This window comes from Cydia pomonella, chromosome 14, assembly GCF_033807575.1.
Source record: "Cydia pomonella isolate Wapato2018A chromosome 14, ilCydPomo1, whole genome shotgun sequence".
Classification (NCBI taxonomy): Eukaryota; Metazoa; Arthropoda; class Insecta; order Lepidoptera; family Tortricidae; genus Cydia; species Cydia pomonella.
Genome location: NC_084716.1, coordinates 19,963,487 through 19,980,453, shown reverse-complemented (window position 1 = coordinate 19,980,453; position 16,967 = coordinate 19,963,487). Strand labels below are relative to the sequence as shown.

Sequence of the window (16,967 nt, the reverse complement as noted above, 5' to 3'; positions counted from 1 at the left end):
ACTCATAGAAAAAGCTTATTACACTATTGACGAATTCCTCACAGGGAACAACCAACATGTAGACTGATTTTTTCAATTGTAATTGCATTTGTACCTATTTGTAACGATATAAATTAATACTGTACCACAATTATATAATATGACATACTTTCTTGTTAATTTTATCCATGTCTACAAGTATATGACTTTTTTTTTGATTAAAGTAGGTACTTCCTTAAATATATTATTATTATATGTGAAATGGGTTTACCTGAAAACTTAATAACTTATAAAATGAAATTTTTAGTAATGTAATTACTTTTAAATAAAACTAATGTATTTTTTTTGCTACTTGACATGTAAAATATTATTTTTTACCAATAAATGCTATCTATCTATCTATCTATCTAGTAACCTACCTACTTCCTTTGATAGGAAAATTGCATCAATTATTCTCTAGTCATCATAGTAGCTAGGATAGGTAAATTTTTAAAAATGGAACATTTTAACGAACCGTTTTTGTTTTTTAAGTGCAATCTTTTTAATTTAAAACAAATAATGCCCGACTTGTTGAACGCATTCTTTTCTTTTTTTTCGAATTGTGTTTATTCCATTTTCAAATATTAGAGCTACTATTTTACGTAGATAAATTGAAATTGTGACTTGCAAGTGCTTTTACATTATAAATGGCTGACGATTATCAAGAACAGTTCGATTTATTAGAAGCGTACTTTGTTAATGCAAAAAATGTAACACGAGCACTCCAGTGGTACGCGGAACAATATCCAGACAGGCAAATACCATCCAGGTTCGTCTTGCAACGAATGGTTAAAAACTTAAAACGCCATGGAAGACTTGAGAGCCGCCTTCGGCGACTACAACAGCCGATAGGTTATTCCGATTTTGACTTAAGTGTCTTAACTTATTTTGAAGCCTACCCGAAAGCATCGAGCAGAGAAGCCGCTGAAATACTTGGTACTAATCATACTCGTGTGCTAAGCGTGCTCAAAAAATACAAGTATAAATGTTACCGTGAAGGTCGTTTGGTGCAAAAATTGCTTCCGGGAGACACTGACCGAAGGCTTCAATTCTGTCAAGACGCAAAATTGGCTCAAGACGAAAATTTTTTGGATTACATAATATGGTCAGATGAAAGTAACTTTAGTAATAATGGTATGTACAATCGTCACAATAACCATTATTGGTCCCGTATAAACCCGATGCGTACACATGAAACTAATAATCAGGTGAGATTCTCTTTTAACGTTTGGTGCGGGATAATGAAAAACAGGGTTGTTATGGTTCACATATTTGAAGGACACCTGAATACAGTAAAATACCTCGAAATCCTGGACCTATTGCGAAATGCATTAAATTATCTACCCGAAGAATACGACACTTTTATTTTCCAACAAGACGGTGCACCAGCATCACCACCACATAACAGCAGGTTATCGACTACATATCTAAATAACCATTTCCAGACATGGATCGGTACAAAAGGGAATATTAAATGGCCGGCCAGATCTCCGGATCTAACACCATTGGACTACTTTTTGTGAGGATACGTGAAGGATGTTATTTATAAAAGAACTTACGAAAACGTATGCGAATTGAAAACCGAAGTCCATGCAGCTATTACTAATATTCACCACAATTCACTGCAACGAGCTACGAAAAGTCAATTCCTCAAAAGATTAAATGTATGCAGACGCCGAAACGGGGCTCATTTTGAACAACTACTTTAGTTAGCAAGGTTTTAGTAAGGTTATTAAATGAATATTGTTTTATATTGTGTGTTTTAATTTTTCGTTTACAATTTTCATGGCTTTCCGTTATTCTGATTGTATTTGTTATTTAGAGAAAAATGAACTTTATCAGTAACCCTTTCAATCTGCATCATAAAATACAGCACATTATTTTTTGTCACATTTGACCGGTTCGAGTCCCGACTGAGGCAAGCGATTTTTCATAAATCCTTAAATGCAGTATTTATTGTTTTTAAAAACAAAGGAAAGTCTCCCTTACACAAAATGTGCTATTTACAATATTTAAGGTAGTTGCCATCCATGTGGCATTCGATTTTTCCGCACTGTATACAAAATACAACTCATGTTATCAGAACTTTATTAAAAAAACACGTATCAAGGAAGTGTTTCGAACTCAAAAGTTAGAGACTTAGCAAAGTTAATTTTTTTAGAGATTTTCTGAAGGTGCGCATCAAAAGATTGAAGGAAAACAACAGGAAAATTCTTATAAGAAAATTTAAGTAAGACCATCACCACTTAAAATTAAACTTAACTTACTTAGGACTAGGACTTTTACAATTGGAGAAATTCTTAACTCTAACACTAGCACTGGACACTTCACATGTGAGATCACTGGATCTTGGCAACTTCAATAGTCATGTACTTCTCATGGTTTGGATGATCTTCATTGTCATCAATAATCTTGAACCATACGAAATCTTCCTGGTAGTCCGTAGAAACCGCCGAGATACCTTGGTAGGTCAATGATAGCCCGAAGAGAGTGTGATAGCGTTTCCAATGGTCTTCCAGGAAGAAATGGACAAGCAGGTCGACGAAAAACTCAGGAACAGAGTCCCAGGCCCTTGGCACGATGCAATTGAAGTAGTCCATTGTTACTATGCTTCTCCCGAATGTATTCCACGGCGAATGTTTATAGAATGAAGTCACTCTGGTGCAACGTTTGTTTATATTCCAGGCAAAAGGAATCAACGACCGCATGACTTTCGTTCAGTTTTCGTCCTCTACAAGGTTAGGCCTCAGTATAGTATCCAAGCTATAAATTAGCCAGTAAACCGAGCTACGAACCGCTTTTGTTACTTTGTATAAGGTGAATTTTAATCGTGCATGAATGTCAGCAAAGGAGAGTTTTAAAGATGAATTATATTTGAACAGATGGTACATTCTTATAGCTTTTAGAAGTATGAACAAAAATACACAACAAATTTTACAAAGAAAGTATATGTAGTATATAAAAAATAAATAAAGATAACATGTAATTACACTTACAAAGTTTTTTAAACAAAGACATGCTTTTAAAACTTGAGATAATAACAACATAAATACATTAAGAAGAAATCTTAGTTATTTTATAACTATGTCCATGACCTATTTCTTCTTACATAACGCATTAAAGTCAATAAACCAGTTATATGTATATCTTTATACATGATAATGAACTATATAGACTTGACAATAGTTTCAAATTATTTAAAATTTGCATATTTTAAATTTGCATAATTAGTCTGTATTTTTTTTAACATATTAGCTTTTCAAAACCATTAGAACTAATTCGTACTTATAAATTTGAAAAAGAAGACTATTTTTTCTTTGGAAAGTGACAAGTACGATGACCGCTGGCAAAAATAAACACGTCTTTCAAATTTCGGTGCGTGTGCTGACGTCAATCAGTGTTTACATTCCAACGGTTATAAATCATTGCCAAAGTGCTCTAGTGACTCAGTAAAAAATTTGATAAATTATCTAACAGTTAAAGTTTGTTCACATAGCAAATAAATATTCTTATCAATTAGATTATGAAATACTTACATATAAACTTAAATCAAATAACACTATACTTTAAAAATGTCACATATGCTTCACACTCTTGTTCTGCGGCTCATAGTCTTCATCCGCAGAATTAGACTCTGATTGCAAAGGGATTTTGCACTTTGCTCCATTTTTCTTCAGCAGGTCCATCATTTTCTGGTCTTTGTTTACAAATGCAAAATGATATGGTGTCATACATTCTTTGTTCATAGCTTCCCGGTTAATATTAGGCTGCTGGCACAACCATTCCACCAGCTCATAATTCCTTATCTTCACTGCAATATGCAAAGGAGTGTCGCCATTGTTTAGTTCTTTCGCATTTAGGTCCGCACCCCAAAGCGCCAAAAGCTTCATCTTCTCCACAGCGTCTAGAGGTTCCATAGCAACAATATGAACACATTGTTGCTGCTTTTCATTGTATTCCAACAGGCAGTGTCTATTGCCATCATTTATTAGGTCATGAAGAAACATTAGATGGCTTGCGTCTCCAATACGACATAAATAATGCGCCAAATTTTCTCCTTCTTCGTTTCTGGACCCGGTCATGGCTATCCCTCGTCGATACATTTCGAGTTTATAATTAAACTGCTAGAACACGACTGACTTTCATGCTAGCTCGTGAAATATGAGCGGGTGTATGATAACAGATTTATTAATAGGTCATGAGTTATCATTCAAAATGACGTTACACTCCCCCGCAGAATGTCACTGATTACCCCAAAGTCAGGTCAAGAATTTCTTCAGGTTCGTCGCACTCCACGCCATTGCTCCTCAAAAGCTCCATCATCCTCAAATCTTCAACCTTGCAGGCCACGTGGTACGCAGCATGAGTAACTTGTCTACCATAGACGTCGTACTGAAACAATACATCTCTGTATCGCATAGATTGCACAATCTTCAAAAGCTCTCTACCATCTCTCGGCAAATATATTGGAAAATATTTCCCTCAGTTTCAGTAGATTCTATATACTCATCGCCATTTGTAAAACCATTTTCTTTCATGGTTACGTCGCGCACCGAATAAATATAAATAAAATGCAACTGAACAAATTATTATTTTGTCCAATAAACAAGCTCGTTTTTGTAACATGTACAAGCAAAAACATTATAATAATATTTGCAACTGACAGGTTAATATCTTTTACGATGCGTTAGTGCGTCAACACTCGCTTTCATTCAATAAAAACATGTACGTAGCTGTCTAAGTAATAGTAGCTTATAAATCACCCTGTAGATGGGGAGGTGTAACGTTATTAATCGGTAATTGAAATCCGGGAGCAAACGATAACTGTTTTATCTTAATGTAGACGTCGACCGTATTGTACTTGAGAAGATTGCATAAGATTGAATAATATGCAAGTTAATTACCATACAAAAATACAAACGTCTACTACCAAGGTTACGATGTTGTTAGTCATGCACCGAAAAATCCATTCATAACTCTTTGTTTACATATGATAACGATATGTTTAGGACGTACCAGTCTTGTCTTACCTACTTATTCTATTTACCCAACGAGTCATCGCTACAAAAACCTTGAACTGATCTCGGTTAACTAATACCGATGTAACCTGTTTTACATTTAGATTGTGTGCGTCGCTCGATTTATTGCCGCACGCGGTAATCTAATGCCACAGGCATCAACCTGATGACATTGACAGTCAGCTTAAGGTCCATGTTTTTATGGATAAGTAAGTGATAGGCTTAATTGCGTGTTTACTTGGTAGGTTAGTGACTTAAAACAATTTCTTGGCTGATGACCTAAGTCCTGGGTCTTTGTTCTGTGATGAGGTAAACGGACGGAGCAAGGTACAGACTGATACAAGGCGTAGTTTTTGAGATATCTAATTAATGGGTTTAATACCATGTATAGAAAATAAAAAATCTTGTTTGGACGTCACACAACGAAGGAAATGTCAATCAAATGGATATTTTATTTATGAAATCTAACCAATATTTTGGCTTAAGAAATGTATAGATACGCATGCGAAACCAAAAAATATAAGAAATCATAAGTATTAACATTGTATGTAACATTGTTTGAAGTAATAAATTTATTGTTATTAAAATTATTTTTTTTCTATTTTATTTTCTACAAAAATGTAAGGATATCTATTTCTTCAGGTAAGAAAAGAATAGTCTCTTACTTAAAGTATAGAATAGTATATTCTATTTGACAAAAAATACGATAGTTAAATTTATTTTCTACACAAAGAAGTAAAGAAGTCTCATATCATCTTCTTTGTTGTGATCTGAATGTATAACTGCCTCTTAACATATCACAACTACATGAATTAAGTATCTCACCTCTTACATCTATTCATGACCTAAAGTAGATATCGTTCCCAGATTTTATTTAGTATTTAAAGCTCGTAGAAGCAGGACGTTTGTTTTTTTGTGTTTGCTATGGAAGAACAGTTTGCTTGTGTTGAGTACATTCAGCTCGCACCCGACGTTTTAGTGCCGCTATCCTGGCAAATTTACGGAATGGAAAGCTTTGTTTTGAAAGCAATAAGAAGGATAATAGAAACCAGCCAACAGGAGAGTCCTGTTATTCAAATAAACAACATTTCGGTCCAGTTGATAAGGAACCACCCTATCGGATTTCCATTTGTGTTTGAACTAGTCCCTGAAGCGTAAGTACTATTTCAAATCTATCCAAACTAAAAATTTAGCTTCTTTATATGTAAATCCTTTGGTCTCGATTGCAGACAAATCGTTGAAGATAACGTCTATGAAATAGTTTCCCGCATTGATGAAAACAACAATGTAATTGAAGTTTCGAGCGGAAGCAATCCTGGAACCTTGGATACTTGCTGGACCAGAATCAGGGAGCCTGTCTGCCTGCTACGATCTCGTCTAATCAAGTAAGTAATTATTCGCTTATTAGCTTATCAAATGTTTCAATGACCCCAGTTACTCATCCCAAACTTTTCAATTTACACTGTGAATATTTTAGCATTTATAACAATGATAACACGTGGAAGATTGATGATAACATTTGTTAAGAACGATGAGCGACGTATTTTGGATGTGGCAAATCTGAGCACAGTTTTTTATATATATTTTTTTGCAGGTTGTCCCTGAACCTCACGAAATGCAAATTTTTTGAACCCTAAGGAACCTGCCGGTAAGTTTACCATAGACGAAAACCATATCCATTTTTCGTAGCTCTATGACTTGAGTTCGTTTTCCTTGAACCGGTTTCGTGTTTGTAAATAAAGGATATAACTTTGTTTAGACTATTAACTTCTTCAATGCATTCCTAAGTTATAATGCGACGTAGAAGCTTTTTAGGGTTCAGTTAGGCAAATATTTGCGACGTTACTTAACTGTTGTCTTCTTTGTTTCAGGTAGAAGTCGAGCAAATGTTAATGTAGTCAATAATTTACAATTCAAATGACTTTTCAATAGTAGTTCTGTACAAACAATATAAATTATGTTTCTTTGTATCTTCGTGCGAGCCAAGGACATGTGTTAACTCATAATAAACTTCAATGACCTTCAGTAGTGATAATAAATAATCACCACGCAAACACATGCATTATTATCATATTTTTACAATGCAGTTATATTAAATAATAAAACCCACAACCCACGTCAGTATCTCGGTTCGACGCTCGACGATTGTTCGGCTGCACTTTATATTTAGCGGTGCTATATTATTTACACATACTGATATTCTCGAGTCACCTCTGGCAAAAAGGATAAATACGATCAGATCATCACTAAACTGATTCAGTTTTTATTCTGTCACAATGGCTGACAGTCGTCATATTGAGAAGTGGTTCGAGCGTTCTGAAATGTACCAGAGTAATGTGATAGAGCTAATGAGCTCTGAATATGAAGCAGGAACCTCGCAGCCGAAAAGAAGAAGACTAAAGCGACGTCTTGTTGAGTTACTGCCGAGCAGCAGAAGTACTCCAGTGACGTCGCAGACTGACAACCAGGTTACAGAAGAAATAGACTCGGAATCTACCAGAGATGTGGCGCCATCTAGAGTCGTCTCTCCTGCGTTGAATCAGGTCCAAGCAAATGGAAACGAAGCTCCTGAACGGTACACAAACTTCTACCGGTTTCTAATGACAACAGTAATCCTGGACGACCTGAGCTTTAGAGAACCGTTTATCTCAGCTGCAGACGCCAACCAACTGACGGAAGAAGATCTAATTCTCCATGGAGTCAGACTTTACCTGAACGCGCACCAGCTGAGTCCTCAAGAACTAGTAAACCTGCCGTTTATTCCTCGCGAAATGGTCACAGGAGAAACCATGAAGGACTTCCCGTTCTTGGACCCTTTCCTGGTTGTCCTCTGGGATTTTGACATCGATGACGTCCACTGGATGCTGAATATCCTGCCCTGGAGGGTAGTAGACCGCCACATCAGAACCGGTCGAAGTATTCTTCATGTAAGTACCTAGATGACTGATCAAGACACTTCTAGTTATATCTAGATGCTAATTTGCATCTTTTGTTCCAGTGGATCGTCGGGATTGGCAACATCCACCAATTCCTGGAGACAACCAGAGCTCCGCTGAGTATAACTGTGAAAATCCTACGGTTCTTGGACAATTATTTTGAATAAGTTTTAATCTACTTGCAAACAAAGTGACGTATAGCTTCTTATCACATGTTATGTAGACAAATTGGCTCCACGACGTCTGTTGTATATTGTCTACATTATTTAAGAAAAAAGCGGATGTTTGATAGACATAAGATTAGCATACGATTGACTGAATATGAGACCATCTATTTTGAATGCAAAATATTTATTTTAAAAAATCGTCTGCGGTTTTTAAATTTCTACATGGAATACTTTCCTTGTATTCAGTGGGTACTATCTTTCTGCGTGAGAATTTTGCCATGGCACACTGCCTTCTGGACTACTAAAATGTTCAGCGAAGTGATCTCTTACGACCGCTGCAGCTAGTGGTGGGTGTCTTGCAATAGGTTGTAAATTCAACATGCCATGAGGAGCAACTTCTCTTCGCCAAGAACCTTCTATAACGTTACTTGCAGAAGATAAAGCAGTATCGGCTGGAAGAAAGACCCATATATTATCAAGATGAGACCTGGGTTAACGAAGGTGAGTTATTATATTTATTTTTTAGGGTTCCATACCTAAAGGGTAAAACGGACCCTATTACCAATACTCCGCTGTCTGTCCATCGGTCACCAGGCTGTCTCATAAACTGTGGGAGTTAGACAGTCGAAATTTTCTCAAATGAAGTATTTCTGTTGCCGCTTTAACTAGAAATACTAAAATCAGAAAAACATAAATATTTAATGGGGTCCCATACAACAAATGTGATTTTTTTGCTTGTTTTTATAATGTTACGGAACCCTTCATGTTCGAGTCCGACTGGCACTTGGCTGGTTTTTGTATTTTTAATGACCTGACTGGTGGTTGCAATGCTGCCTACTAAGTTCAAATATTTTCATTACATTAGTTTTAGAATTGTAAATATTTTTCTTTGTAAATTAGTTGTAAAATGTTGTTTAGTGAAAAGAACAAGAAAAAAAATTACATAGTATATACTACTACAAATAAATACATATGTATGTTCACAGAAAGTAGTAGGTTAATTAGGGTTTTTGACAAGATACAGCAAATAATGCGTAAAAATATAGCAGTCTCATACTTAAATAGATGTTATTTGAAAAAAATCTACTTGCTGTGTCTTAATTATTAATTTTTATTATAATGTTTTTAAAGTCTTAATTGTTGTCATTTCAGGGCATACGCAATCAAAGGTTTGGCAAGATACTCAGATCCAGTCATCGCGACAAGCATTCATGGAGGGTCTTTCAACAGGGCTACGGGCACCAAGCAGAAAGGGTAGAAGACTAATAATAAGTCATATTGGCAGTGAGGACGGCTTCTTGGAAGGACTCCTACTGTTTGAGTCAAAAAAAAATACAGAAGATTATCACCAAGAAATGAACTCTGAACACTTTGAAGAATGGCTTAGGGGTATACTGCCCAAATTAAAAACAAATGCAGTGTTAGTCATAGACAATGCCCCTTATCACTCCCGGAAAATAGAAAATGGCTTAGGGGTATACTGCCCAAATTAAAAACAAATGCAGTGTTAGTCATAGACAATGCCCCTTATCACTCCCGGAAAATAGAATCAGGGCCTATCAATAAATGGAAGAAAGCTGAAATTATAGATTGGCTGAAGAAAAAAAACATTGTTCATGAAGAGAAATTGACGAAAGAAAAATTGATGGGAATTGTTGCCAAGGTAAAGCCTGCTCATGTAAAATATGCAGTGGAGGAATTGGCAGCTGCACACAATATAACAATATTAAGATTGCCCCCTTACCATTCCGAACTGAATCCCATAGAGCTGGTATGGGCTCAGGTGAAGGGGCATGTAGCCAGAAATAATAAGACTTTTAAAATGGCAGAGGTCAGAGAGTTGTTTAATGAAGGCCTCCGGGAAGTGACACCACAAAGGTGGCAGTCTTGTATAGACCATGTCGTAAAAGTAGAAGATGAGATGTGCAAACTGGACGGATTAATTACTGGAGTTGTGGATAAATTTGTTATTCATGTAACGGAATCACATTCAGAGATTGATAGTAATTCGGACATTAGTGATGGAGATGAGGAGTTGGAAATGTTGGAATAAAGAAAAATTGTTGAAAAAATATTTCATTTACTTAACCTTTTCAAATTCCTTTCCTGTGATTTAATATGAGGTCTCGTATGTCTTGCACTTTTTGTCTCGTATTGTAAAGTATGTATGTAAGTGCTAGACTAATTAGAGCGGTGTTTTTAGGGTTCCGTACCCAATAGGTAAAATCTATTACTAAAGGCTCTGTTACATTTGTCCTAACTAGCTTCCTAAATGAGTTGGAAACTGAATTTAGTCAAATGTAACCGCACTTAGGAAGTTTATTTATTATGGAGAAAAGTTAGAATCATAATTAGGATGCTAGTTAGCATGCTGAAAAAAGTAAAATGTAACAGGGCTTTGGCTTAGGGCAAGACTCAGTTGTCCATCTGTCTGTCTTTAGGCTGTATCTCATAAACCATGGCAGTTGAAATTTTCACAGATGATGTATTCTGTTGCAGCCATAACAAGAAATACTAAAAAACAGAATACAATAAATATTCAGCACTGCACTGTGGTAGAACAACGCAACCTTATCCTGTTTATGTTCCTTAGAATAAAATTGTCTCAATGTTAGTTGAGACTTGAAAATAAATTTGTAATTTTTTTTTACAAAATACTTATTTAACCCTTTTCCAGGCCGTAAGTAACTGTAAGGTTTTCCCAAAAAAATCGAATATATTCCAAATTGTTGCGTTTTGGTGATCCATTTAAAGCAGAGTCTCATTTCCCGAAAATGCGATCACATTTAAACCTTAAATTTGAGTAAGTAAGGTTGAAATTCTATTGAATCGTATGTAGTCAGTATACAAAGAATCATATTAAAAAAGGTTTGCGAAACCTGAAAAGTTTATTTGACAGTGACAAAAGTGACATTGACAAATTTGACAGTGACATATCTGTCGTAGATTTTTTGGTCTTGAATTCCAGTTTCCAGTTTAGAGGTTTTCAATAGTGGCTTATTGTGTTAAACCCTGTTTCAAAAAAATCATAGTGAATAAATAAACTAAAAAAAAACATAGAAAACATGTTCATCGCACAAATAAATGCCCATACCAGGATTTGAACCCGGGACCATCGGCTTCATAGGCAGGGCCACTACCCACTAGGCCAGACCGCTCGCCATAAAAGAATGAGAGAGTTGCAAGGATTGTAACGTCAGAAGAGATTGTAAAGCCGGGTTCCCACGGCCCGTTGTTTCACAGATCTGACCGCGCCTTTACAGGCCGACAGATAGTAGGAATGGTCGCATCCGATGTGGCCTGTGGTCGCCTGTCGTCACCCGTTCGATCCGCCGGGAGTCGGTAAGTTCAAAGGCGCGGCGCGGCGCGGCGCGACGGTGCCTGTCGCGACCTGTAGGGGCGCGTCTGCGTCGGTTCATTTCACCTGGGACAGCGAGTGCGCGTACACGCACACATGATCGAGTGGACGAACGAACTAATATTCGAATTTTTAACTCTCTACGAAAATGAACCAGCGCTTTGGAATAGCTCGTCACCACAGCATAAAAACAAGAACGATGTCCATGATGCGTGGTCACGGATAAAAACTAATTTAAAAAGTGGAACTATCCCTATCAAGGAGTTAAAAAAGAAAATTTGATGTCTACCTACAGAAAGCTGAAAGCTAAAATCAAGGAGTCTACGAAAACGGGTAGTGGCACCGATGATATTTATAAACCGGAATGGCCATTCTACGACATAATGGCAAAATTTTTGGATGACGTATATAAACCAAAAATGACTAAAACTACAATAATGGTGAGTAACTTTTATTTGTGTCTAATCTTCCCATTACACTTATATAATTATGAATTTATTACTTATTACGTATTTATTCTTTATATTTTATAAGAATAAAAAAGGGTCACCTAGTTAACTACAAATACCTTGGAGAGTATGTACTCAGCTTATGTAAGCTAGCTCTTTTAATTAAAGAGTATGTGAAAGAAAATTTAACTACTTGAGATAGTTCTCAGATACTTTTTAATTCAAAGAGCTAGCTTACATAAGCTGAGTACATACTCTCCAAGGTATTTGTAATTAACTAGGTGACCCTTTTTTACATGACAGGACGACCGGAAATGGGTAGGTTGACCTGTGGCTGACTGTACAAAGGCCGATTCCCGTATGCCTTGGTTAACCTATGAATAGTTATTCTGCCACGAAACTGCGCCATTAGTTACAAAGTATTCAGCAAATTTATCTCTTACGCTCTTGGCAGTAACAGCAGCTCTTCTTGGTAAAGATCTCAGTGGTAGTAGGGAACTCATTCCTTCTTGGTCATTTCGCCAAGAGCCGGGTTGAATAACCCCTTCATGATCAGTGTCAGATGCCCACTGGTGTGTATATTTGCCTTGATTTTTTAGATCTCCTTAGAAAGTTGTGTAATAAGACACAAGTCATAACTATGTCCGTTACCTTGTCGGGTTGTAAGAGAATAGGTTTCCTTAGTACTCTGAAAACAGAAGACATGATTCCGAAAGCGTTTTCGACTATTCGTCGAGCTCTTGACAAGCGATAGTTGAAGACTCTTTCTTTTGTTCCTTTGTTATGATTCCCAGCATATGGCTTCATCATGTTAACAGTTAGGGCAAATGCACTATCAGCTACGAAAACGTAGGGCATCTTTTCTTCTTTTGATGGTAAAAAATCCGGCTGTGGTATATCCAGTTCAGAACGACATAGTTTTTTGTAGAACTCCGTGTTTCTGTACACACCACCGTCGCTTATTCTTCCCTGGCAACCACAATCCACAAAAATAAAGTTGTAGTCAGCGTCAACCAAAGCTAAAAGTACAATGCTGAATGTTCCTTTATAGTTGATATATTCTGATCCACTGTGAATAGGACTTTGCATCACGCAATGCTTTCCATCTAGTGCCCCTATACAATGAGGGAAGTTCCACTTGCCATTAAATTCTTCTGCAATCTCCAACCATTCGTGTGATGACCGTGGCAGCTGTAACAAAATAATATGTTTATTGTAAATAAGGCCATATACGTCTAATATATGTCTAATTTTTTATCTTCCGGATTCGCTTTCAGACAGTTTATATTTCAAGTGACTAATTAGAAAGCTATAGCAAAAGGTAAAAAGTTAGACAACAAGTACCACAAAAAAAGTCTCATATTTCGTTCTCGATTACTTTCAGATAACAGATGAGAGTGAAGATGACAGTAAGGATGAACGTGACGAATCAATCCAAAATTTAGAAAGTAGTGAAGAACAGGACATTGCATTCAAAACTCCAAAAATAATCCCAAAGAAAAAAAGGAAACTAGATGAGACTCAAAATCGTATGGATGAAGCATACACTTATCTCAAACAATTAGGCCAAACGTCACGAAAAGATGTATCTTCATTGTATTGTGATTTATTAGCAGAAAAATTGAGGGGTCTACAGGATGACACACGAGAAGTAGCCATGTTAGAAATAGACAATTTGGTGTTTAATCTGAAACGACGAGAAAAAGAACAACAATTTCATCAACCAAGTTATTACTCTGGAGCGACTGCCATCATACCTCTGCGACCCTTGAGCCCCTATCATTCGCCACAGGATTCACCATCGTCTTCATCGTACTCGCCGGCCTACCAGAGCAATCCACATACTCCCTCACAAGCACCATACATTCAAACCATTCCTAATCCACAACAATCGCTAAGTATCCAGTCTCCACAGGGTTCGCCAAGTTTTCCACCTCCATTTCATTCCCAACCATCGTCTGCATCGCAGTCTCCGGTCTACCAGAGCCCCAATCCACATATTCCCTCACAAGCACCATACATTCAAACCATTCCTAATCCACAACAATCGCTAAGTATCCAGTCTCCACAGGGTTCGCCAAGTTTTCCACCTCCATTCCATTCCCAACCATCGTCAGCATCGCAGTCTCCGGCCTACCAGAGTCCCAATCCACATACTCCCTCACAAGCACCATACACTCAAACCATACCTAATCCACAAAAATCGCCAAGTACCAATCAGACTTCAGATAATATATCACTAAAAGATTTTTATGAGTCTCAAAATGTAGATTTTTCTTGAAATAAATATTATTAAGAACGTAACAACTTACTTTTATTTCTTCCCTTAATTCTTGCATTATGGCTTTGCAGACGTCGTCAACGCATCTTGAGACTGTTTGTATTGAAACCTTAAATAAGTATGAGAGGCTTTTGTAACTATCTCCAGTAGCCAGAAATCTGAGTGCAATAGCAAATCGGGCTTGAGTCGGTATACACTGTCTCATGTTCGTATCAATCTTTGAGATATGAGGACCAATCTTATTTAGAAGGAATGTGAAATCATCTTGAGACATTCTGCAGAAATTTTCAAATGTTTTGCTAGGTTCCCGTACAAAATCACTCAGCATATCAGTTGCATTATATCTGTAAGTAATAAAAGAAAATATGATTCTACTGCTATAATATAAGTAATAAGGAGATTATAGAATATACATAATCGGGTTGAGTTAGTTAAAATTCCCAACCTTGATCGGCTCTTGTTGAATGACGACACCCACCAGCGTCGTTTCTTCTGCTTTCTTTTTGCTTGGTTTATCAAAAGTTGACCACTGAATAAAACCACAGCGGCTGCACACGCAGCCATACGCTCCGTATCATCACACATGTTGGACTGGCGTTAACGACAGGCGGGTACAGGCCGACTCGCGCCGTTGGAATGGCTCGGCGCGAGACGCAATCAGCCGCACAGGCATCCACAGACGTGGCGCGATCCGGCCTGGCCTGTAATAACACGGGTCGTGGGAACCCACCTTAACTCCTACTGACTTTACCTAATAAAAAGTATTTTGTATTTTGAAAATAGGTCCCAAAAAGTATTTGAAATAAAATACAAAATAGTTTTCTTTAAAAGGTATTTAAATACAAAATAGGTATTTTGCATTTTGTATTTGCATTTTAAATACAAGTATTTCAAATAAGTCACATCTCTGGATTTGGCGGAGGTGCCCGGGACGCGAAACGCTTCGATCCATTTCGAGTGAGCATCTACAATAACGAAATAATATAATGTATTATTTGTCAATGAAAAAAAAAATACTGGGTATATACTGGGAAATACTTTAGAAGGACGGCGAGTGAAACACACGTAATTCGCCCTTAGGTCGCGTGGTCCGATCGACTAGTCCGATCAATCGGAATACGAAGTTTTTTTTTCCTGTTGGCTCGATTGATCGGACTATAAAGACTTAGAAAATCCTGTCAGTCCTACTATCGGTGTAATGGGATTTTAAAAGTTCGTCTAGTTCGATCGATCGAACCACGAGACCTTGAAAAATCCTCTTAATCCGATCACACAATTTTTATTTTTCCTGTTTGTCCGACCGGTACTTTCATGGTTACTTTTGTAATCTACCAACATCTCAAAAGTGTTTTCTCACTTTAATTAGCCATACACGAACGGTTTTGCCCGTCGGATCGGGCACATCCGTGGCTATATCTCACCACACACCGACGGATTTGCCTGCGGACGGGTGCCCGGCGGGCAGATCCGTATCTATATTTCTCGACACACACGCACGGATGTGCCCGCTGGCGGTACATCTGGCGGGCTGATCCGACGGGCAAAACCGTCCGTGTATGGCTAGCTTTTCGACGCGGAATTTTACTACCACGAAATAGTAAGTCTACGGTTACGTCCGATCAGTCGATGCAACAGGAAAAAAAACGTCCTCGTGGTTCGATCGATCGAACTAGACGAACTTTTAAAATCCCATTACACCGATAGTAGGACTGACAGGATTTTCTAAGTCTTTATAGTCCGATCAATCGAGCCAACAGGAAAAAAAAACTTCGTATTCCGATTGATCGGACTAATCGATCGGACCACGCGACCTAAGGGGTAATTCGAGACTGTCATTTATTTGTATCTGCCGGTTGGCGGCAGAAAACCAAAGTACAGCTGCATGTTTATACAATATACAGCAGCCTTGATGCATCAATGTCATATTTTATTATCTGTGAAAACTACAGTATGTATAAGTTACTCTAAGGTTTACGATAGATGCTAGTGCTGCACTCTGGCGGCAGAACATTGCAGTAATACTCCCTATTGTGAGTAGAGTACACTGTACTGCCAATTTTACGACACCATCTTCATACCCACTGTACTATGGCAAATAAATAATTAGCATTTGTATAAAACGTCGGAGCATTTGTATACAAAGCTGGGTATTTTAAATAAACCAAACCGTATCTGGAACTTAGATGAAACCAGGTTTCAGTTTGTTGTTAAGTCTGGTCAAATTGTAGCACAAACCGGTAAAACACCACAGGAATAACCATTACGGTGTTATTAAACCACGATGTTGTAACTGGAAACTAACAACGGAAATATCGAAGACACTTCAGCACTAGCGCCTGGGCCTCCAAAAATCCTAACCCCGGAGCTGGTTCCGGAGCCCGAAACGGAATTGCCGGCTTCACCCAGCCTGGAGCGCCCGATCACTTTACAAGTCACTCCGGCGGTATCAGCCGAGCGGTCTCCGACAGGCTCGGTCTCCCCACGTCGCGATTGTAAGTCCTGTCGCCAAACGCCGGTGTTCCCGACATCGCCAGTAGGACGGTTTACCACTCCCAAACCTCTATCCTCCATCTCTGACGTGATCTATGGGGCAGCGGACCAGTTGTACGTGGAAACTAACAACGGAACTATCGAAGACGCTCCAGCACCAGCGCCTGAGCCTCCAAAAATCCTAACCCCTTATCCCCATCACATAGTAAGAATGTAGCAGTTGTCATTCAGTCTATTTTATTCTAACCTC

At 37.8% G+C, this 16,967-nt stretch overlaps 4 protein-coding genes across 5 annotated transcripts; 2 read left to right on the top strand and 2 right to left on the bottom strand.

The window, feature by feature from the left end:
• Positions 1-1,418: 1,418 nt before the first annotated feature.
• LOC133525138 (NF-kappa-B inhibitor cactus-like) lies at positions 1,419-4,915 on the bottom strand. Its single transcript, XM_061861397.1, has one exon. The coding sequence runs from the start codon at positions 4,119-4,121 to the stop codon at positions 3,594-3,596; it is 528 nt and encodes a 175-aa protein (XP_061717381.1). The 5' UTR covers positions 4,122-4,915; the 3' UTR covers positions 1,419-3,593.
• Positions 4,916-5,693: 778 nt separating this feature from the next.
• On the top strand, positions 5,694-9,873 carry LOC133525136 (uncharacterized). Of its 2 annotated transcripts, XM_061861395.1 has the most exons (5): positions 5,694-6,421; positions 6,631-6,684; positions 6,908-7,963; positions 8,035-8,640; positions 9,292-9,873. In XM_061861395.1, the coding sequence occupies exons 3-4, from the start codon at positions 7,313-7,315 to the stop codon at positions 8,137-8,139; spliced, it is 756 nt and encodes a 251-aa protein (XP_061717379.1). In that variant the 5' UTR covers positions 5,694-6,421; positions 6,631-6,684; positions 6,908-7,312; the 3' UTR covers positions 8,140-8,640; positions 9,292-9,873. The 2 variants fall into 2 exon arrangements, with proteins under 2 accessions (XP_061717379.1, XP_061717380.1); XM_061861396.1 differs by lacking the exons at positions 5,694-6,421; positions 6,631-6,684 and having other exon boundaries at positions 6,695-7,963.
• Positions 9,874-9,915: 42 nt separating this feature from the next.
• LOC133525135 (uncharacterized) lies at positions 9,916-14,381 on the top strand. The gene is made up of 2 exons (XM_061861394.1): positions 9,916-11,937; positions 13,331-14,381. Exons 1-2 carry the CDS (start codon positions 11,779-11,781, stop codon positions 14,225-14,227), a joined length of 1,056 nt encoding a protein of 351 aa, XP_061717378.1. The 5' UTR covers positions 9,916-11,778; the 3' UTR covers positions 14,228-14,381.
• LOC133525134 (uncharacterized) lies at positions 11,936-16,004 on the bottom strand. The gene is made up of 3 exons (XM_061861393.1): positions 14,673-16,004; positions 14,259-14,571; positions 11,936-13,137 (listed from the first exon to the last, which is right to left on the bottom strand). Exons 1-3 carry the CDS (start codon positions 14,810-14,812, stop codon positions 12,505-12,507), a joined length of 1,086 nt encoding a protein of 361 aa, XP_061717377.1. The 5' UTR covers positions 14,813-16,004; the 3' UTR covers positions 11,936-12,504.
• Positions 16,005-16,967: the final 963 nt, after the last annotated feature.